This window comes from Nansenia antarctica (genome assembly GCF_963989245.1).
Source record: "Nansenia antarctica genome assembly, chromosome: 1".
NCBI lineage: Eukaryota > Metazoa > Chordata > Actinopteri > Argentiniformes > Microstomatidae > Nansenia > Nansenia antarctica.
Window position 1 is genome coordinate 14,569,501 of NC_137674.1, and position 24,112 is coordinate 14,593,612.

Consider the following 24,112-nt stretch of genomic DNA (forward strand, 5'->3'; position numbering starts at 1 on the left):
AGCGAAAGCGGGTGTGTTTTCGGGGAGAGAGAGAGACTGGAGCAGGGATGGATAACCTCTCCAAAGACAAAGGGTTGCTTCTATAGTGTCCGACTCACTGTGGCCGGTATTGTCGCCTAAATAGATTAGGTTACTTTGAGGAGGCGGTAATGAAATTACATGGTAGGTTTGAAGTCTAATGGTTCAATTGATTAGTGCCGCGTTTCCTACCAGGGTGTGCCCTGGAAATAAGAGGCCTTGAGGGCTTTATTAACAGCAGGCTTGGACAACAAATGCAAATACTGGTGACAAATGAAAGGTCCCGATACAGTCCACATGTTGTTACGCTCATTCTAACTCTGAGGTCATCTAACAGGAATAACTTTCACCATAAACAACAACTAGAATGGCTAAAACCTTAAACCCTGCCAGGGCTTGACATTAAGCTTTTTCAGGTACTTAAGTGAACTTAAGTGAACTTATCTTTTACTTGTCCGAGAGCTCAAGTTACATATCCAAATATGACAGCGTGCGTGTGTCTGTCTGTCTGTCTGTCTACTAAAACACTACAAGCTATTACATTCCAATGATTACTGTGGATCTACGTGCACGCCAGAGAACGTTCGAGTTTAAATTAAAGTGGTCATGCCACTTAATTAATGTGTGCTCTGCCAGCATGAATGTTTTGATTCAAAGGCATGATTTGGCAGACTCTCTAGGCATGATTGTTTTAATTGTGAGTTATTCAATAGGAGCGTGTGACAACATACCCCGCGCTCCCCTACTCAGCAGACATTGATTTTTTAGCAATGTAAACATGTTTACAAGGTAGCTACATTGACAAGGCAGCTACATTGACAAGGCAGCATACATTGACAAGGCAGCTACATTGACAAGGCAGCATACATTGACAAGGCAGCATACATTGACAAGGCAGCATACATTGACAAGGCAGCATACATTGACAAGGCAGCTACATTGACAAGGCAGCTACATTGACAAGGCAGCTACATTGACAAGGCAGCTACATTGACAAGGCAGCATACATTGACATGGCAGCTACATTGACAAGGCAGCATACATTGACAAGGCAGCTACATTGACAAGGCAGCATACATTGACAAGGCAGCATACATTGACAAGGCAGCATACATTGACATGGCAGCTACATTGACAAGGCAGCTACATTGACAAGGCAGCTACATTGACAAGGCAGCTACATTGACAAGGCAGCTACATTGACAAGGCAGCATACATTGACAAGGCAGCTACATTGACATGGCAGCTACATTGACAAGGCAGCTACATTGACAAGGCAGCTACATTGACAAGGCAGCATACATTGACAAGGCAGCATACATTGACAAGGCAGCTACATTGACAAGGCAGCTACATTGACAAGGCAGCTACATTGACATGGCAGCATACATTATGGCAGCTACATTGACAAGGCAGCTACATTGACAAGGCAGCATACATTGACAAGGCAGCATACATTGACAAGGCAGCATACATTGACAAGGCAGCATACATTGACAAGGCAGCTACATTGACAAGGCAGCTACATTGAAAAGGCAGCATACATTGACAAGGCAGCTACATTGACAAGGCAGCATACATTGACAAGGCAGCATACATTGACAAGGCAGCTACATTGACAAGGCAGCAGACATTGACAAGGCAGCATACATTGACAAGGCAGCTACATTGACACGGCAGCATACATTGACAAGGCAGCTACATTGAAAAGGCAGCATACATTGACAAGGCAGCTACATTGACAAGGCAGCATACATTGACAAGGCAGCATACATTGACAAGGCAGCTACATTGACAAGGCAGCATACATTGACAAGGCAGCTACATTGACAAGGCAGCATACATTGACAAGGCAGCTACATTGGCAGAACACCGGCAATGATACTGGTGTTTTGTCTGATGACATTTTGCATTTCCCCGCTTTTCCTGGCACCTGGCCAGTTTTAGGTACTTGAAGGAACATCGTGCTTGCTGGCTTGAGTAACGTGAAGGGTTTCTTTCACTACAGACTTAAAATGTCCACACGCCAACTTCGCGGTCAAGAAGGTTGGCACTTTCGCGGGCATTGGGGTTAATAACGGTCACAAGCTCGTAATAGCATTAGAGTTTCTGATACAAGCTATGCCGCGCCTCATAGGCAGCGTGAATGAAGTGCGGCATAGCTTGTTAATACATGTATTACTTTTCCAATCAGACAGCTGAAGGAGTAATTCATTTTTTGCTGATATTAATACATATTCATTTATTTATCTTTCTCTTTGTTTTGAGGAAGGAGGAAGTCGGCCCACTAGTCAGAACATAAAATGCACCTGCCCTGGTCAAGCGGACAAGACTTAAGGTCGAGCCCTGCCTTCTTGAATGTGAATGGGGAGACAAGCTTGTGTCCAATCATGCTACAGAGTGTTGTCTATAGCATACTGTATGGAGAACTGACTCCATATACAAAAAATAATTGTTTAGCTGCTGAGACTGCAGGCACACTGACCATATTGCCCCCTTCCCATGTTGTTACGAATGAGACATCCTACCTGCTACATTCAACAAGGGTGACCCTAAGCCGGCCCTCCACCAGTCCTGCATCCTGGACAAACAGGTCCATGTCACAGGGAGAGCCCAGAGGAGGTTGGACTTGGAACGGGAAAAATGGTTTATATCTAGAAGAAGAAAAAACACAAATGGAACACAATTAGAGATGATTAGCCAATCAGAAATGAGGAAGGAAGTAGGGGTGGGCATCGACGATCGATAATTGATCGATAAGGATCTTGGTCGATCACAAAATAAAACATTTGGTCGATCACAAAAAAAAAACAAAAAAAAATAAAAAAAAATGTTGTGATCGACCAAATGTTTTATTTTGTGATCGACCAAGATCCTTATCGATCAATTATCGATCAATTATCGATCGTCGATGCCCACCCCTAGAAGGAAGTCATGCCTGTTTGTTTACACACAAATGTAGTGATTAAATCACATAGTGTAGTGACTAGTAGTGTGTGTGTTTTTGTCCAGTTTCTGACAGACTAGTGTGGCCGGGGCCTACAGTAGCACCCCTACTTCCCCTAAATGTGTCTGCACCTCGAATGAGCTGGAAACATCAGTGTTTGGAAATTGAGGGGTGGGTTTATGCACAGATTTTGAATTCTATAGGTAAATGTTAACAGACCACTGTGGGTGAACAAAGAGATTAAGTTTAAAATGACAAATCAGTATCATATCAGATCAGAACAGCAATACTATGCGTATGGGCAATTCCACAGTAACAGAATCATGCTGGGATTTGATTTTACTTTCAAACATATGCCAAATAAAAACCCTTGATAGCAAAGTGTAACAAACCATACAACTCTACGCACATGAAACTCACATGCGCCAGTGAGGTACGGCAAGGTTGACACCTGCGGTATAATTTCGCCCTTATGACAGTTCGATGCTTGATAATTGGACTCTTATCTTTCATTTGACACCTCATTTGATGTGCTCTGATGAACTTCACATTCTGGTCCTCATGGGTCCTTTTACATGGAACTGCCCATATGATGTTCTACAGAGGAGGGAGAAGACGTGATGTGATCACTTCCCCCAAAACCACAGAGGTCTGCCAAACTACTGCCTCAGCAAGTTGATTCGGCATAAAAAGCATAACATAAAACTTCTGCTTGGTTCTGCTTTTTCTGTGTACCACGTGCTGCTGCTTTTGGAGGAGAAGAAAAGGCCAAAGCCCAGAGGACAACTGGTGCCAACTCGCTCATTTCTATGTTTAAGATCCTGATTTGCCAGAGTTTAGCAGACACGGTACCAGCTAGCGTCGTTCTGCTTTGTCATCATCTTCATGGCAAAGCACACACACACACAGACACACAGACACACACACAGACACACGAACACACACACACGCAACACACCCGCCGCCCTAGAGTGAACTGTGACTGTGACTTCCTTCTCTTGGGTGTGGTCATTAGCTAAAAAGCAGAACTAACAGCAAGGCAACAGTTAAACTGTAATGAATGGGCTCATTGTTAATTACAAGCACACGCCTGTCTCTGGCCTTTTCTATTCCGGTGGTGTCTTATGCTATTTATAGTTTAAACGTCCAAGTGTCTTCTTTAACCAGTGAACCATAGGCAATTGACAATATGACTGGCAATTCATAAATTGAGAAAATCACTGTCTCAGTTTTCATATAGACCTAAAGGTTATGCTCATAATTATGAAAAAGAAAAAGATGTAATCTGTATGAGTATCCCTATAATGAGTATCAACTTGTGCCATTCTGTTCACATGGCAGTTTCTCAGACACACGTCAACAGGTGGTCCACAGTTATGAACACATCTGTTGGTATCCCAGTACAGTTCTGTCTGTACCCTCCAGATTCTGGGAATTCAACAGAGAAATATCACCATTAAATCAAGCAGTGGTTCTGAACCTTTGTATGCCAGCCCATTCTTTGGGCTAGGCTACACGGTGCCGGATTTGGCTGAAACAGCGATGATCTGATATCGTTTGCACCTCCGCATGGCATGGGCGTTCGTTCAGTCGCTGTTGTCCCATTGTGTTTCTTGTGAATGTCTCAAAACTCTTGAAACCAGACGATGAGCGAACATTCAATGCATGACATGTGCTATTTAAATAAAGTTTGATTGATTGATGTATATGCGCATTGCCCTGCAGATCTATTGACTGTATTATTGTTATTTTCACACAACGACAAACATGTGATACATGTTCCAGTTTTATTCTTTGAACAACAGAATAGCAAACGTTAACAACATCTATAAATATATATAAATACAAATATAACATTTGAGTGCAGAATGCAGATAGCAGGTAGTGCAAGGACATGACATTATTGACCGTCTTAAACATCTTAGCACGAGAACTTCAACAATTATCATAAAGTTTATTATGCATCAGCTCTTTTCAACCTAAAGTTACACAGATTAATAACGTATACATGCCATATCTTGGATGAAGACGTAATGTAAGTGGAGAGGAGATTGATCAGGACTGTGGGAGTTGACATGACTACCGAATGAATGAATACTGTCTCAATTATATTTTAATCATTCTGGGTCTACCAGCACGCGCATGCCCAGTGTACTTGAATGAATGAATGAATGAATGAATGGTCTTTATTGTCATTGCTACAGTACAGGTACCAAACAACGAAATTTAGGAGGGGTGGCTCCCCTGGTGTTAGGAAAGGAAGAAAAAAAAATAAAAAATAAAAATAAAAATCACAAGGGAAGGAGCTGGTTTACATAAATAAAGGCTATGTACACTATCCACTGTACTATACTGTACAGATAGACGACTAGGGTTGTCATATTGCACAATAGTGTTATTGCACATTTATTTAAAGTGTCGCAGTTTGCAGGCTTGAAATGTACATATTTGTGCCTCAGCACTACACCTGATTTTTTCAGTCCAGCAGCTGCCAACAATCCGTCCAGACTGTCCAGGGCCCAGAACCTAGGTCTTTGCTGTGTTCAGGGCCTGGACGGCCCTGTGGTAAAAGCTGTTCTTCAGTCTGTTTGTCCTTGCGGCCAAGGTCCTGAACCGCCTTTTCGAGGGCAGCCGGGTAAAGTGAGCGTACCCAGGGTGGGTTGGGTCCCTGGAGATCTTGGAGGCCTTCCTGAGACAGCGTGTGTTGTACAGCTCTTCCAGAGAGGGGAGGGGGGCGCCGGTGATCTTCTGTGCTGTTCTCACGACTCTCTGTAGCGCATTTCTCTCCGCGGTAGTGCAGCTGGAGAACCAGTTGCAGATGCCGTAGGTGAGGATGCTCTCCACTGCGCCGCGGTAGAAGGTCACCAGTATCTCCTGCTTGCTGTGTTCCTTCCTGAGGACTCTCAGGATGTATAGCCGCTGTTGTGCCTTCTTGATGGTGTCTTTTGTGTTGTCCTTCCAGGTCAGGTCATCCCGCATGTGCATCCCCAGGAATCGGAGGGTTGAGACTCTCTCCACACTCTCTCCGTCGATGAGCAGGGGCTGGATCTCTGACTTTTTCCTCCTGAAGTCTACGATGATTTCCTGGGTCTTTGACTTGTTCAGTAGCAGGTTGTTAACCTTGCACAGCTTGCTCAGTTGCTCTACCTCATCCCTGTACGCCGCCTCGTCCCCCCCCGAGATGCATCCCACCACGGTGGTGTCGTCTGCAAACTTTACGATGGAGTTGCTGGGGTGGACGGGGGTGAAGTCGTAGGTGTAGAGGTTGTAGAGGATGGGGCTTAGCACGCAGCCCTGGGGGGACCCAGTGCTGAGTCTGAGGGCTGTGGAGGTGTGGGGGCCCACCCGCACCCTCTGGGGGCGGTCGGTCAGGAAGTCCTTGATCCACGCACATATAGAGTGTGATAGACCCAGGTCTAGTAGTTTGGTCACTAGCCTGTCTGGAAGGATGGTGTTGAAGGCGGAGCTGAAGTCCACAAAAAGCAGTCTCGCGTAGCTGTTTCCCCTCTCCAGGTGGGATAGAGTGGCGTGGAGAGTCGTCGCGATGGTGTCCTCTGTGGACCTGTGGGCTCTGTAGGCGAACTGGTATGGATCCAGGTTGGGCGGGAGGCGAATACTTGAATACGCTATTCCATGTGGCCAGAGATTATTTTGTGCGACGATGAGAAAATGCTTGTTTGGCTAGAGCTCAGATCGGCTCCGAAATTGCATTTCGTCATCGTGTAGTCTAGCCCTTAAGGTCTGGTTCCTTCAGAACTTCTTTGCAGATGTCAATACACAGTCTCCAAGGCCTTTCCACAGAGAAAAAATAGAACTCCACAGGGTGGGTGAGTGTGTGTGTGTGTGTGTGTGTGTGTGTGTGTGTGTGTGTGTGTGTGTGTGTGTGTGTGTGTGTGTGTGTGTGTGTGTGTGTGTGTGTGGTGTCAGAGACAAAGAGAGACATTCTGTGAGACTTGGCTGGCTAACTCCATGTTAGTCTGTGCCACCTAGCCCCTTGCTTTGACAAAGAAAATAGTGTTAGCTAAGCCTGGGAGAGAGGATTTAACAACACTTATTCTAACTGATGAGTAGGCTATATGGTCCACCCTGTGTGGTCCAGTTGGTAGAGCAACGGTAAGGTCGTCGGGGGTTTGATTCTCGCTGGGACAATAAAACATATATGCACTCACAACACTGTAAGGCGTTTTGGATAAAAGCTTCTGCTAAATTGCAATCAAAAGAAAACTCATTAAGACTGGCTAAATGATGCATTGGATACAACCACACAGTCATTTCAAAAGTCGAGTCATCAGTGTCTGTCAATCAAGAACCATAACCCTTAATTCTACAAAGGCCACGGAAGCCTTATAATGTAGTTACTGATGTCTACGCATGGAGACTGCTGGTCAGGGTTGGAGTAACATTAGAGGGCGTAACTGATGAAAACAGCAGCCATTATTGGGAATGGGGGCTTAACAGCACCATTACTTTATTAAGTCATCTTAATTGGAAAACACGTTTGCATTTTGTCCCTGTGCTAAATAGCTACAAGTTGCCAGATGGGGACCTATCACTTTCCACCATTAGGCTGGTCGTCAGATCCTATTAAAAATGCAGAGGGCTCATCCCTGCTGCCGCCCTTCGCCCTACTTGCCTCCTGCTTTAAGTCTCTTCATGATTATCCATTAGGGCAGCGTTCAGGCCAACTGTACCCTGTCACACACGTTAGTAGAAAGAATACAGGCTACTGAACGGTATGAGGCCATAGCATATTTAGTCCTTTTGTTCAAATGTTTTTAAGCCTTAGCGGAGAAATTCTAGAGTCTATTGCTGTTTTTTTATATATACCGTATTTTCCGGACTATAAGTCGCACCCGAGTATAAGTCGCAGCAGGCCAAAAATGGGTCATGAAGAGGAAAAACCCGCATATAAGTCGCACTGGACTATAAGTCGCATGGTTCAAGGGAACGGGCTTGGCGGAATCAGCGGGGAAAGAAGACCCTGTTGAGCTTGACTCTAGTCTGGCACTGTGAAGAGACATGAGAGGATTTGTAAGCCCAGGAAGGACATAATTCACGTTAAAACTTCTTCTGAAAGGTTAGAAATACTTAAATTATCGAGTGTAAAGCCAGGGCTAGCTAGCGCGTTGCTAACGAAGGTTAGCAAAATGGCGTCGCGGGAGCAAGCAAACAGGATGGAACAGCCTCTGAAAGGTAATAAATGACTTTAATATCGTGTATAACGTTCATAATAGCGTGTATAACGTTCATAATATAGTGCTTAATGTCCACATTGTCGAGTGTAACGACTATTTATCGTGTATAAGGCCATGACAAAGATAGCTTGGTGAAAAACGGAAGTAGTTAGGATGAAGGGCGGCCTACAAACAATGCAACATTGAACAGCCTCTGAAAGGTAATAAATGACTTTAATATCGTGTATTGATTGATTGATTGAAAACTTTATTAGAAGATTTGCAGAAGTAGGTACATGAAAGTACATATTACATACAAGGTCAACTAACAGGATAAAAACCCAAGAAAGCCACTGGCTTATTTCAATTGGGGTCCTTGATTCTCAGTATAACGTTCATAATATCGTGTATAAGGTCCATAATATCATGTTTAATGTCCACATTGTCGTGTTTAATGTCCACATTGTCGAGTATAATGGCTATTCTATCGCGTATGTGGCGCTAGCGGAAGTAGCAAAATAGCCTCGCGGGGGTAACTTAACAACATAGAACAGTCTCTGGAAGGAATAAATGACTTTAATATCGTTTATAAAGTCCATAACATTGTGTATAAGGTCCATAACATCATGTTTAATGTCCACATGTCGTGTTTAATGTCCACATTGTCAAGTATAATGGCTATTCTATCGTGTATGAGGCGCTAGCGGAAGTTACTCCTTGGTTCATGTCAGTCAGAGATTACCGTATGTCAGTTCATGTCAGTCAGAGATTATGAATTATTGATATATAAGTCGCACCTGACTATAAGTCGCAGGACCAGCCAAAGTATGAAAAAAACCGCGACTTATAGTCCGGAAAATACGGTATATATATGGCTGTAAAAAAAGCAGCAAGAAAAACACTGGAATAAAGTTGAACAAACCACTCTGTACTTGGTATCCATCTTCTCAGATACACAGCCTGTATCCGCTTACGACAACGCTCTGGTCAGACATTCCTTTCAGTAGAGAAACTTGACTCAGAAAAGCTCTTAAAATGTGTGTTTTTTGGTGGAAACGGCTTGTGCACACAAGGGAGTGAATTGCATGGTGGTATTAGACCTGCCATAAAACAAGATATTGCATTAAAGAGTTGAAAGGGTAAGATTTCTTTGTTGGAATAATAAACAAGAAAATTAAAGTGGAAATAGTCAGGTCTTTGTTCAAATGCTTTGGACATCCAGCAATAAAAGGTTGGCTAATTCAGAAGGGAACAGCTTCTCATTCTATATTCAGTTTACTATTTATTCATGTAAAAAAAACAGACCTAATATGATTTACTTAAGCCACTAATGTCTAAGAAGACTGACAGTGGCCTAATGCAATACTGAGCAATTGGAGCAAGGAACATGTGTGGAGATCCTCAAATGGAGGCTGAAATGCCAAACATGACAACTGATGGTGTAGCCATTCACATAGCATTAAAATAAGGCTGTTAACCCTTCACGCTATGAACACAAAGTCACAGATTAACTCTCACAGATCTGTACACTTCAAATGCCCTCCGCCAAAAGAAACGCATCTCCAAATGTGATCGAGAATCAGGTGTGTTTCAAGGCACCAGATGTGTTTTGTGATTACAGTGTGTGCCAAAGGTTGTCTGCTAAAGATCTAGAAACTCCCGGCTTAATCACCCTGGAGTTATGTTGGGATTAATGTCTATTTCGGGGGCCTGGCACAAAATGCAGACTGATGTTCCATCCAGGCAATAATCCAAAAAATGCCTCCTGTGTGAGTGATGCTAAGGGAGGGAGGACAGCAGAGTCAACCTCAGAAGGCTTCTGGAGTCTAACTAAAAGCTACAAAACATCGGATGGAATGAATCATTGTGATTCTCTGACTTAGATGCGTAACGGTCAATAATTAATATTAAATGGTAAATGGAATGACTTATGTGGCGCCTTATTCCAAAGCGCTTTACAATGGCCTCTCATTCACCCATTCACACACACATTCACACACCAATGGCGGCAAGCTACCATGCAAGGCGCCGGCCCGCTCATTGGGAGCAATTTGGGGTTCAGTGTCTTGCCCAAGGACGCCTCGACATGTGGCCAGCCGGGGCTCGAACCGCCGTTTTGGCTAGATGATGACTCTACTTCCTCCGCCACAGCCTCCCCCAAGATTGAGTCACATAGAATTAGGGTCTACTTCTATTAGCCTACCCTGTTCCTTGTATAGACTTTACATCATACAGTGGGGGAAATAAGTATTCAACACATCAACAATTTCTTAATTCCACTGCAGCTATTCACATGAAAAATTAGACCAGACATTGGTACTAACTCAATAAAACTACACAGCTAAAGAAACACTCCAATCCATGAAAGGGTAAAAGGTTATGTGCAATAAAGGGGAATAACACAGGAAAGAGGTATTAAACACGCTAACTGAAATGTATTTAATATTTGGTAGAGAGCCAAGCTTCAAGACACTTCCTGTACGAAAAAAAGAATCTCTCACAGTGACGTGGTGGGATTTTGGTCCATTCTTCAACACAGGATTGTACAGGATTAGTGTATGCTAGTCCTGAAAAAAAATGTGCGCCAAGCTAACGGAGAGCAATGCTAAGCAACTAGCCAAACTCACAGACCTCGAGTCTCGTAGCTGCTGTAAAAATATCAGAATCATTGGCCTTCCTGAGTGCATTGAAAGGCCTCATTCCTCTACTTTTTTCTCTGAACTTCTGGTGGAGGTTCTTGGTGATGGCGTCCTGGGTTCACTGCCAGAGTGTGACAGGGCGCATCGTACACTCTCTGACAAACCGGGGCCTGGACAGAGGCTGCGGCCTGTCATCATCCAGTTTCACAGATTACAGCAGAAAGATAAGATCCTCTGTGAAGCCGGAGCTATCCCATCACCATCTAGGAGGATTCTGCTCCGGAGGTTAAGGAACAACGCCACAAATACAGTAAGGTGATGTCGGAGCTCTACAACCTAGGCCTCGAGCCAGCCCTGCTGTTTCCTGCCAAGCTCGTAATGAGGGAGGAAAGTAGGAAGAGATTCTCTTCAGTTGCTGAGGGCTAAAGAGGTCGGAGTAAGTCACACAGCATACATTGACAAGGCACCATACATTGACAAGGCACCATACATTGACATGACAGCATACATTGACAAGGCAGCATACATTGACATGGCAGCATACATTGACAAGGCAGCATACATTGACAAGGCAGCATACATTGACAAGGCAGCATACATTGACAAGGAAGCATACATTGACATGGCAGCATACATTGACAAGGCAGCTACATTGACAAGGCAGCATACATTGACATGGCAGCATACATTGACAAGGCAGCTACATTGACAAGGCAGCATACATTGACAAGGCAGCTACATTGACAAGGCACCATACATTGACACGGCAGCTACATTGACAAGGCAGCATACATTGACAAGGCAGCATACATTGACAAGGCAGCATACATTGGCAGAACACCAGCAATGTTTTTGGTGCTTGAAGGAACATCTTGCTTGCTGGCTTGAGTAACGTGTCGGTTTCTTTCACTACGGACTTAACATTTCCACAAGCCAATTTCGCAGTCAAGATCATTGGCACTTTTGCGGGCAGTAGAGTTAATAACGGTCACGCGCATGCAATAGCATTAGAATATCTGATACATACGCCTCATAGGCAGCGAGAATGAGGTGCGGCATAGCTCATTAAAACATTTATTACTTTTCCGACTGGACAACTGAATGAGGAATACATTTTTTGTGGATATTAATACATATTGATTCATTTATTTTTCTCTTTGTTTTGACTTGTCCATCGGACAAGTGCAGGAGGAAGTCCAGTCCACTTGTCTGAACATAAAATGTACTTGTCCCGGACAAGCCTTAATGTCGAGCCCTGCCTCCGCCCTCCGCCCCTCTGACCATCAACACAGAAGCTCCCCAAGGCTGTGTACTAAGCCCCCTCCTCTACTCCCTGTACACCCACAACTGCATGGCCACTCACAGCTAATCAAGTCACAACACGGTAATCAAGTTCGCCGATGACACAACAGTGATTGGCCTGATCACCGACAACGACGAGATGTCCTACAGAAGTGAGGTTGACCGCCTGGCTCAGTACATCCAGGCCAATAACCTCACCCTCAACGCTGACAAGACTGGTGAACTTCAGGAAAAAGAAACAGGCACAAGACCTCATCAACATCAACAGGTCTGCTGTGAAGAGAGTAAACAGCATCAGGTATCTGGGGTGAATCTGAGATGTCGGCTTGTGAGGCTAGCTAAGGAGTTTGAACCCAGCTTGCCTGTCTGGCTTAAACAATCACAATTACTATTTACTATCTCAATTTAATATCTCAAACTAACACACATAAGTTGCTATGGGCTTGGTCATCAAAACACTATCTGCTCCATTTCAACAGATTAGCGAAACTGGTAGGCTAATCAAAGCTAACAAAAGTATCCTTGATTAAAACCCATTTGACCCCAGTCCTGCAAACACATGATAGAGACAACTTTATTGACTATAATAGATTTGACTGAGATCCAAACTTTGCCCCTGCACTATTTATCCTTGGTGAATTATCTCTCTCTCATCAGCTAGGCTAAATGACAGTCCAATCAATGCAAGAGTCTCTTTTCAGTGTCTGGATTACAAGTTATCCAGAGTGGAACTGAAAAGGTACAGGCTCCATTAAAAGTGGCAGCTACATATACAAAATAAATACAAAACCTAGATAGGAAGTGGCAGGCCGACTAAAGTGCTTAATTTATGACTTGATTTCCAAATGGTATTAAATAGTACAGAGAGAGGTTCAATTGGAAGGGTAACAGATGTCTGGAGAGCAATTATGTAACCAACAACACAGCTGATAGTGGATAAGGGATGAGGGCGGGGCTTCCCACATTACTGATGGTCCAGCACATCTCAATAATTTCAGAAATTCACACAGTGTATAGAATGAGAAGGATAGTACTATTGCAAACTGCAAAGCCTGGGGAACTAGCATTCATCCACCCAGCAGGCATCAGGATATTGTGCAGTGAAAACAGACAAACTTAAAAAGAAAAAAGCAGTTGGACGTTCAGTAATAAAATGGTGCCAATCTGGTCTGTCATGTCTACTCACAGATAAGGATTTGGATGAGGGTGGCTGGCTCAGTGCATTTGACTGTGATTATGAACATCATAGGCTATCTCCCTGGTTGATCTGGAATGTAAAAGCTAGGTCTAGTAAAGGCTGTAGTAAATAATTGTCTCATAGGTTCCCATTCCCTTCGCCAAATGTGGACAAATAGACTTAAAGGTAGACTCAGCAATAAAACTTGGCCACGAAATAGCAGGGCAACCACCAACAAAGATAGCTAGCCAGGTTGAAGATGCTGTGTTTGTGTGCCTACAGAATCGCTGGAACATCTCTGAAGTCATTCCACTTCCCGTGCTAAGATCATACTGAGTCTACCTTTAATACCATCTGGGAATCAAGAATTCAGGTCTTAAGTCTGTTCGCCACCCTATCTACTATGCATGTGCTAGGCTAAGGCTAGCTACAGCCTGAGCGTCAGATGTATTTGGCATGGCATACCATGCATAGAAACAATTAAGCCCTCTCCAATCCAGTGTTCTATACATAACAACACCGTTTGGGCTCTTATGGAGAGGACTTGAAAAGGCAGATCAGGATTTCCTACACTGGTGAGCACGCAGGTGAAAGGTTGAATTCATTACTTGCAGGCATCAATCTCACTCTCCTATCTACTGAACATTCCTGTTTCATATTTAGTTTGAGATCTTAACAGTGAGGTTTCATCATGACTTGACTTTTCGTAGCAGCTGATAGCTGTGTGTATGAAGTTGGCATAAGTCTGAGCTGCAATGGCATTGCAGAACTTTAGTCTCATTTAAATGTCAAAGTTCGAAAGAAATACTGATATCATTTCCCCTCCCACTCCATTCAGATAGGCTACCATGCAGAGAGAGAGAGAGGGGGAGAGAGAAAGAAGATAGACACTTAGACAGATCGGGTGAATCCCAATTCACCCCTCCGGCTCCGTTTTCACCCCTTCGGCTCCGTTTTGCGCGTTCACATGTAGGGGTAGTGGCGTCCCAATTCATTTTACATTTAGGGGTAGGGCGAGGGTTAGGGTTATCCATGGCTCCATTTGGAGAAATTCTCTATTTCTATGTCGTTCCATTCGGAGCCATAACCTTTCGCCTCAGAAAGCATTGCGAATCATCTACAGACATTTTATTTTCGCTCTCCTAAATACGGAAGCTAGCCTGAAATGTCATTTACTTTTTCTATAATTACTTGTAATTAAAGACTTGAAAAATGATGATAACCATCGTATTATCTTAGTTTAATGTCATTTCAATGCATTATAGACCTTTTCTTTAGAACAAGCATAACAAAAAAATCGCTGTTATGCCGAGGTGCTTAACATAGAAAGTTCCACAGTCCAGCGCGCTCGGGACAGCGGGCAGGACACCGGAGCCAGCAGGACACCGGAGCACTCATATCTGCGCGTTTGTCACAGGCTGACAGTCACCGTGTTCCGCTGCCCCGACGTCAGTCCCATGGAAGTGTCAAGCACAGCCTTCCCCATAGAAATACATCGGTGTGCGATTTACATTTCAGAGATGTACAATCATCTTTATTTAGAAATACATTATTACCTGTGGTGTTTGACAGCATGATAGGCGCGAATTTCCGATAATGAAGCATTCAGTGTTTCCTCTATATGCATTTATTGGTGGCGGGCCGCCACGAATGAATTTGCTCCGCCACCAAATGATTCAGACAGTCCACTTTGATTCAGGCTGCGCAGAAAGGCAGCGAGTTATTATGACCGGAGAACTGAAAAAAAGCATGTGTCCCTGAACGCTCCGCCAATCACTGTGAGTAAACTGACTCTGAGAATGTCCTCACGTCACATTTTACCGTAATACCCTATATGTTGGTTGAAGTGCAACATCTCAGCTTTCAGGGACATTTTTTTCGATAGCACAAACCGTTTAGAAATTACGGTAATTACAATGTCGGGTGCGGATTTGTGCCGGTGGCGGTACATTCGGCGCAGAAGTGGTATCTATACCAGATAAATAATAACCATTTGCTTACGTAATTTTTCGTTTGTTTACATAGTCTGAAACTACAGATGGGTAAGCTTTCAAATGATGCGTCATACATTGAAATCGGAAAAAAAAATCAAGACGACACGAGTATTTGAATGTTTGTTTGTATCATGTTTTGCTCAAGAATGGTGACTGCTAAACGCTGCTAGCCTAACGTTTCGTTCTAAAACGAAAGTATTGTAACGTCCCCACTTGGACAGTGGTTGAAATAATGACAGATAGCTTCTCTCATGTAATCTGTGCGTTTAATTGTAAACTATCTCATACACAACTTTCTTAGTTCACCCGAGCTCTCTCTCCCAACGGTCTCAATAACACACACAGCATCACAGGGGTGCATTGGCACACAACACAGTAACAGTGCGAACATGAACATGAACTCAAGCATTAATGAACATTAATGAACAGGGTTGTTCTATCTAATTTATTATGTTTGTGTTATGCTAATAAATGTAGATCCACACAGGTATACAAACTGAGATCCGTTTACTGTCAAGTGCCATTCATTCTGACAACACACACACACACACAGTCGTAAAGCTCTAACAGAACGTGACGTCGTAAAGTGCAACAAAGTGCTGCAATGACATACTGTCGTACATAACAATATTGGTATTTGATCACCTTCTATATAAAATCACCTGCTCGGCTTTAATGACTTAACCGCTATTTAAGAAATTATATTTGTTTTCGCGTGCACGCGTTTTATGCGCGTGCACGCGTTTTATAAAAATCGGGCGCGCGCTGCGCGCGCGAAAGACGACCACCCCGCCACTAATGTGAAAAATCCTGGAGGAAACACTGGCATTGTTCTTTTTCATTTGATGACTTGTTTGATCGATTGATAGCGTTCAAGTTCATTCAAGTTGTGAATGAATCGCGAGCATCAATGCTTTTCTACGATACTACGTGTAATGTCACTTGGACATAGACTAATAAGACACTTGAGTCTGGGTTCAACAAAGGTATAACCAGTTTACTTCGGTTCTCTCGACACCTGTCAGTCACCTACTGGTATATCACGAACTCTCTCTAAGGTGCATGCGCCGTCCTGACTATGAATTAACCCATTCATTACACTACGGTGACGTATTAGTCGTGAAGGGTTGTCCCATTTCTTAGGGGAACCACTAAGGCTTGTGGCTCTGTTCGGAGGCTTGTGGCTCCAAAGCGAGTGACTCCAAAACGAGCCGAAGTGGTAGAAATTAGAAAAGAGAATCGGGATTGGGCCACTATTAACCAATCTGAGGCATAAGAGGAATCTGTCACACTTAAATGTGCCCAATAACCTGTAGTAATTCCGTAAAAACAATATTGTAATAATATGCCATTAGACAACATAATACATTAGTAATTGATTGGCAATTGCATAGTAATACAGTTGAGAGGTTTGTGTTGACACATGGAATAAGGATTGTTCTGAAGCGAAGGGAACCCTTTTGGGGGACCTAGTGTGTCACCAGTGGTTTCGCAAGCCTACCCAATAATACGTAGGCTACAGTCAGTGAGTGTATGTACAATGTTGATACAACAGTTCATGTTACACGGTACCATATTGGAGCAACTTAATGTAAGGTGTTACAGGTTAGAGTAAATCCTACCTCACACGTAGAGCATTTTTTGTTGCCCTCGATGAATACTCATCTAAGAACTATATCATCAACTGTGGAGTACCACAAGGCTCTATCCTAGGTCCAGTCCTTTTTAGTTGATATATGCTGCCCCTTGGCAGTATCATTAGGCGACATGGCTTCAATTTTCACAGCTATGCTGATGACACACAGCTCTATATTGCTGTGTCTCCTGATGACACAAGCCCTCTTGATGCCTTCCAAAACTGTATTATAGACATTAATGCTTGGACAGCTCAGAACTTCCTTCAACTCAACCAGGGCAAAACAGAGGTGCTTGTCATCAGAGCAGAGGCTCTGAGAGAGAAACTGACCTATAAATTGAAGTCATTGGCACTCAGTCCTAAGCACCAGGCCAAAAGCCATCATTGATTCCAATATAACTTTTGATGCCCACATCAAATTGTAACCAAATCGGCCTTCTATCACTTAAAAGATATTGCCAGTGTGTGTCAGCTTCTCTCCCAGGCCAATACTGAGATACTAGTGCACACTTTTATCACTAGCAGGCTGGACTATTGTAATGCTCTCCTGTGCGGTCAACCTAAAAAAGCCATATATCAACTCCAGCTTTCAGCAAAATTCAGCTGCTTGTGTTTTAACCAGGACCAGAAGGAGAGCACACATTAGCCTACACCTGTTTTAAAGTCGATGCACTGGCTACCTGTTAGTCGTAGAATTGATTTTAAGATACTTTTATTGGTCTACAAGGCACGGTCTACAAGTTGGACATGGTTTTAGAATACGCAACCACTAGATCCCTCAGGTTCTGTCTCAAAATATTTTTTTAAAGTAAGCTTAAAACACACCTTTTTAGCCTGGCCTTTACCGAGTGTCCTTGTCAACTTACACTTTTACCCCTATTTCTTATCTCCTATTTTTTTTTTTTATTGTATTGTGGTTTATTTAGCCTACTATTGTTCAGTAGTTGCATTCAATGCATGACTTATGCTATATAAATCAAGTTTGATTGATTGATTGAGGAATTCTTATGCTTTTTGTTTACCCTCTCGAGGTTTGCCTGTAATGAAACATTGTTATGTTATTCCGTGCTTTTCAGTACAGTATTCCCACTGTTTTTGAGCTGACTCAAGATGGGTGTTGTAATGCCTGGATTATCTCCAGCCTCACCCCCCCTCCCTTCCAGAGTCCTGCCATCTGTGCCATTCAGCAAATCCAAATGATGTCCATCCACTGCTCTATCCTCCGCCATCCATTCCCATCACCTCATAACACTTGTTCGCTCAGTCAGCATTCTGATCATGGGCGACACACACACACACACACACACACACACACACACACACACACACACACCCACCCACCCACCCACACACCCCATTTTAAGCAACTCCTCCAGATTGGTGCATTCAGTCCAACGGCAACAGCCAGCCTAGCTCCCACACATGAAACCAGGTCAGCGAGGCCTGCGTGGTAAGGCAGAGAGACATCCAATAGTTCAGCTACTTTTAGGCCTTGTGGTTTATGTTAATTGTTGTGGTTTTGCAAACAATGGTTCGGTCACTAAACAACCAAACCATTGTTTTCCTCCGCTATACAGCCTACGCAGAAAATATGGCGCATGAAATGAATGTCTGTTCATTTTTAGTCAGGCACAAAACAGCGTTTCATTGATTATCAACGGAAACAATATTCCTCCTCTCACCCTCCCTTTCTAAGTCAACTGCAATCTCACAGATAGTCACACATACACACGGCAGGCTCACGCAAATCCATAATCACTGTCTTGAGATATTGATATAAATAGAAAGGTTGTATGCCTAACATGCCTAATCTAAAGGTCTGAACAGAACGGGCTAGTACAAGCTTACACACACACATGCACGCACACACACGCCTTTCAAAAAGGCAACAGATAGGCTAGCAATTCCTTTATTTCTCTCTATGCCCCCCTCTCTAGGGGACATTCCTACCCATTTCAGAATCCTTGGCCCTCTCTTATTTGGCACTGGGGTCTCAGCTCTCTGCTGGTTATGGTTAAATGAATGCTACTCCAACAATCTCAGCAAGATAAAGTGACAGGAGATATGATGGCCAAAGATTGCACCGCAGAGAAGTTTTGACATTCCGATGCAGATGTCCAGCATACCAGTGTAACTCATCCAAACATAACACAGACTGCATGGGTCAGTGTGCCATGGAATTGTGGGCACCCATGCTGAGTCCAGTCAGTGCAGTCACAGCAGTTGTGAGAGCTGACTTTCAAGTCTATAGCCTAATTGTTAGTTATTTTGTTGAGTGAGTGATGCCAGTTTAAAGTTACCTGTAAGCCTACTTCAATTCAACTGGCTACAGTCATTGAGCATCGCCATAACCACAAGAGAAACTAAGCATTAGTCAAATCTGCAAAAGGATGCCAGGCCATGTGCTCATCTGCATATGCAAAAACAAAACACAAATATTTCACCTCAAGTTGTGGTAATTTCAAACCCTTCTCAATGTAGTGGCAGGGCACTCCTAAGACTACTGACACCTAGTCACACTGAGTACAACCTGCAAGTATAAAATCTAATTTAAAAGTTGAAAATGTGACATAATCACTGTGTAGGCCCTGCATGACCATGTTTCTAACTGTGGACCAAGCATTAGTTTAGGAGCACCTATATGCATCTCATCAAAAGATCTTCTGTGTGAGTGTGACACTCTGTTTCATTGTCCCCGAATAAAAGAGGAAGGGAAGATAGATAGGCATATGTATCAAACGTATCATCAGTGGCATCAGACAACAGCATTAGGCCTGCATTAACCATCTCTTTTCAGGCTTGACATGATAATGGTTCAGAGATATAACATAAGGTTCAGAGATAGGAAATGTTAGGATATCTATAGCATAGCATAGAGCACAGCACAGTGTTTTATTTGTATAGTATAGTATAGTGGATAGTGTACATAGCCTTTATTTATGTAAACCAGCTCTTTTCCCTTCTTGTTTTTAGTATTTTGTTCCTAGCACCAGGGGAGCCCCCCCTCCCAAATTTCGTTGTATGGTACCTGTACTGTATTAATGACAATAAAGACCATTCATTCATTCAATAAAAGAGGAAGGGAAGATAGGCATATGTATCAAACAGTGTATCATCAGTGGCATCAGACGACAACAGCATTAGGCCTGCATTAACCATCTCTTTTCAGGCTTAAGTTGACATGATAATGACTGACATGTATTGGGTCTCTGTGCTGTAAGTTTTTACCTGATTTTGTAATTTGGCAGGGTGTGTTTCTTTTTGATGACCCGCTTCAACTGGTTGACAATGATCGAGGTGAGCTGAGGCAGGGGTCTCCCTTCGAACTGGGACTTCACCTCGAAGTCTATCAGGGGGTCTTCCAGGAAGGTGAAGGACCAGTGCGTAAAAGGCATCCGAGTGAACTGCAGCTTCAGCCTGCCCACCACACGGGTCATTTTGACGAACAGGTACGCGGACTTCCCAAACACCAGGTCTACGTCGATGGCCAGGTGAAACCCGCCGTTGTATTCCAGGTCCACCTCGAAGTTAAGTTCATCGGGCATGCCGTCCTCGTTCAGACTCACCGGCTGCATGAGTTTGGCCGTCTTGAACACGGGCAGAGAGTGACCCAGGGAGATGTCCCTGAGGCTGAGTCCCTCCAGCAGCCGACCGGCCGTCTTGGTTTGCAGGAGCTCCTCGAACTCCACTTTGATCTTCTTGGTCAGCCAGTGTCTGACCACGGGGGTGTCCCGGAGCTCCCTGAACAGGAACAGAAAGATCGCGTTGAGAAAATTGCACGTCTCCGGTTTGGAGGAGGTGTGAAGGGGTTCGTCTTGTCTTTGACAAGGCGGTGGCGCCGGGTGTTGTTTAGGGCTATTGCTGCTCGTAACAGCCGCTTCCTGTAGCCGCGGAGAGATGGCCTCTTGCTGCTTGGACGCAGCAGATGCCGTGTTGTCCTGTTGTTGATGTTGGCCTGATTCGGCATGTCCATGATTATTAAAGTAATCCTTCAACGCGGGATCAGGCACCGCTTTGACATATTGCACTGTCCTGCCTATGGGCTCGGGGCTTCTCCGGAAAAGCAGCAGGAACTGTAACACCAATGTGATGAGTGCTCCGGAAAACGCGGAGATTAATATCAAGTAAATCATTTCGCGCAATGACTCAGTCTCTGTAACGCCGTCCCCGCGTTTAAAATGTTGTCATATTCCGATGTTCATATACCGTATTAACAAAGCAAGTTCCACCTGGTCGCTCACAAAGCTGCCATATCATCTGCCGTCTCTTTCCTGGGGCTCAAGCTCCTCCGCTGATTGGGCGAACGTACGACGTAGCTGTGCGTAATGACGGAGTTGACAGAAAGTGGATATCGAGTGGATCAAAGCCTTGAGCTGTGGCCGAAAACCAGTCACCGTATACCCGTTTTTACGCATAGATGCTTGACACTACGTGACGTTAGAATTATAAGGTTCTATCTCCATTTTTGTCAAAATTGAGTTTTTTACATAATCTGATCCATTAGGTGTTTATTAATGCCTGTGTGGTGTTATTTTTAAAATGTTGTCATTTGTTAGTTAGTAATTAATAAAATACAAAGGTTCCATCTCACAAAACATAATGGAATGTCAAAACTTTGACGCTCAATATCTCTGAACTACCCTAAACGGAGATAGAACCTTATAATTCTAAACTCACGACTATTCGCAGCACGAATAATGCATTATTTCAATAATGAAGCGATCTAATAATAATACATCTATTCACCCAATGACTTGATATAGCCTGAACTATTTTGGAAATAAACGCACATTTTTACTCTTGTTGTGTCCAAATACTACTAGGCCTATGCATAATTATGTGCATGCCCCATAACGGAAACTCTTGCGCTGTGATGTGCTTGAGTCTCGTGAGTCGTGTTTATTGGGCAACATCTGTGCAAACTTGGTTACTCATATGTGACCTATTTATATGTGACATAGATATATTCTCCCATATATCTCCTGTCACTCTATTCACTCGTTTTTCACAGGGCATTTCCACAGAAAAGTTAGGAACGTAGGCCTATTGTACATCAAACATTATGTACATCACTCAATAATACAGTTAGGATGTCTCTATGTGAATTGCGATACAATTAGGCTATCGTAAAATTAAATTAAAATAAAAAAAACATTGCGCAGGACTTACCCATAATGTACAGCAGATGGCAGCAACTTACATTTGAAACAATAGTGTTACTGGTCTTACACAGTCAGCTTCAAGGACAGACATGCCGTGGTTTGGGCAGTAAGGGTGGAATCCAAACTTGAGATCTCCAAATGTCGGAGTTACTCGCGCGTATCTCGGGTTAGGCTTCTCTCCTAGGTGACCAATTATTTATTTATATTTTATTTTTATTTTTTTATAAATGATTTAATCAGGGGGCCATTTTATCTATTCGCACTCAATTTACAATCTTTTTAAAGGGTGCCCTGGTTACAAAATGTATAGGCATCACTATTGTTTAAATCAAGTTTTTAGGAGGACACAATTTACACATGCAATATTTTTATAAACAACAATCAATTATAACAACAGCATTCCTGCCCCATTTGGTCTGTCATATAGCCTACATGCTGTTCATACATTTTATAGGACTGGTTAAAGGTGAGGTAGTTGGTGGAAGCTCCGTTTATTGATGAATCCATCTCCACATTGCTGAGTGAGTGAACACCAAATGAGAAGGTCAGAGATAGGGCTGCAAATGGAACCGTGCCATTATATAAGACGACTGGTAATGGTGATTCATTAATTCATGACTCAGAACAATTTGTGTTTTTCATTAAAGATTGATTGCATCTGCTCTGATGCACAATGGCATTATTTTCAGACTGCTTTGATGCTAAATAATATTGTAATAAACCAGCCCGGAAAGGGCTCTCTCGGAGACCAAGTGAACACACAACAACCCAGGGATATAGAAAGCATCCAATCTTTATTCAATTTAACAGGTCTAAAATTCATAGGACGGAATTTGACAGGTGAGTTACGAGAGTCCCCCAACCACACTCAACATGGTTGTTCGACTGCCTTCAGGTGAACCACTACAACCAAATCTACAACCCACACAGCTTTCTGCACATGAAAAAGGGCCACAAATAAAGCAGGTGAATACACGGCACTCAAACTCCACGCACATCACCCCCACCCTCATTCACCTCCACTGGCACCGGGTCAAGTCCCGCATCACATTCAAAATCCTCCTCCTCACCTACAAATCCCTTCACGCCTGCGCCCCCCAGTACCTAACTGACCTCCTCCCCCAGCATACCCCTTCCCGGAACCTGCGGTCCGCAGACATGGGCCTGCTATCCACCCCCCGCACCAACCTACGGACCTTTGGGGACAGAGCATTCAGCGTGGCTGCACCTACGCTCTGGAACTCCCTCCCCTCAGTGATCCGCAACGCCCCCACCCTGGACTCCTTCAAACTAGGTCTCAAAACCCATCTGTTCTCCAAGGCATTTGGCCTCTAGTCATTGTTTTAGTTTTTGCTTTGTTTGTTTTCTGTTTTGTCTGTCCGTTTTCATCCCCTTGTACAGCGTCCTTGGGTTTGTGAAAGGCGCTATATAAATTAAAGTTATTATTATTATTATTAAAAGGGCTACACATGTGAATCCCCACGCCTAGAGCAGTTCAGCTGCCCCCAGTAACCCCCCGGTTTTCCTCTCGAATTACAACAAATCTAACAAAAACAGACAGGGGTAGGGAAGGAATACACAAATTACACACAGCACTCAAGTTGAGGGGGGATGAGGGGGGATGGCATCCCCCCTGAAATAAAAACAGTAAAAATCATCCTCCTTCTAAAACTGCCATCCCCCCTTTACATCCCTTATGTCATTTTATCAATGAACATGGTATTACTGCTATTTCAACATTTAGTTTTGCACATATTGAGTAAAAGACTGTGGGCGAGGGAGGGGGCACGCACACATGACATTTTTACCAAGTCACTGACACTGAAGACACTGATGCTGTGGGGATGCTAAAATTGTCCCCATATGATAAAATCCACCATCCCCCCTGATTTTCTTTTACAACTTGAGTACTGATTACACACATACATTAAACATGAAGTAATAAAGGTTCAAACTTAACTCGGCCAGGTGGCGAAACCCTCCCACAGGGCCATGTCTGACTCCCCAGGGAAACAAAGACTGTGGTCGGTAGTGCTGACAGCGCAGGGCGGCAGGCCGAGCAC

The 24,112-nt window shown here is 43.6% G+C and overlaps 1 protein-coding gene across 1 annotated transcript in view; it reads right to left on the bottom strand.

The window, feature by feature from the left end:
* pdzd8 (PDZ domain containing 8) overlaps positions 1-21,020 on the bottom strand; it is a gene marked incomplete at both ends in the record, with an annotated part of 45,098 nt that extends 24,078 nt beyond the window's left edge. Inside the window, 2 exons of the mRNA XM_080545963.1 lie at positions 2,547-2,672; positions 20,116-21,020. Coding sequence (XP_080402089.1) covers positions 2,547-2,672; positions 20,116-21,020 — 1,031 coding nt within the window. The remainder of the gene's footprint in view (positions 1-2,546; positions 2,673-20,115) is intronic.
* Positions 21,021-24,112: the final 3,092 nt, after the last annotated feature.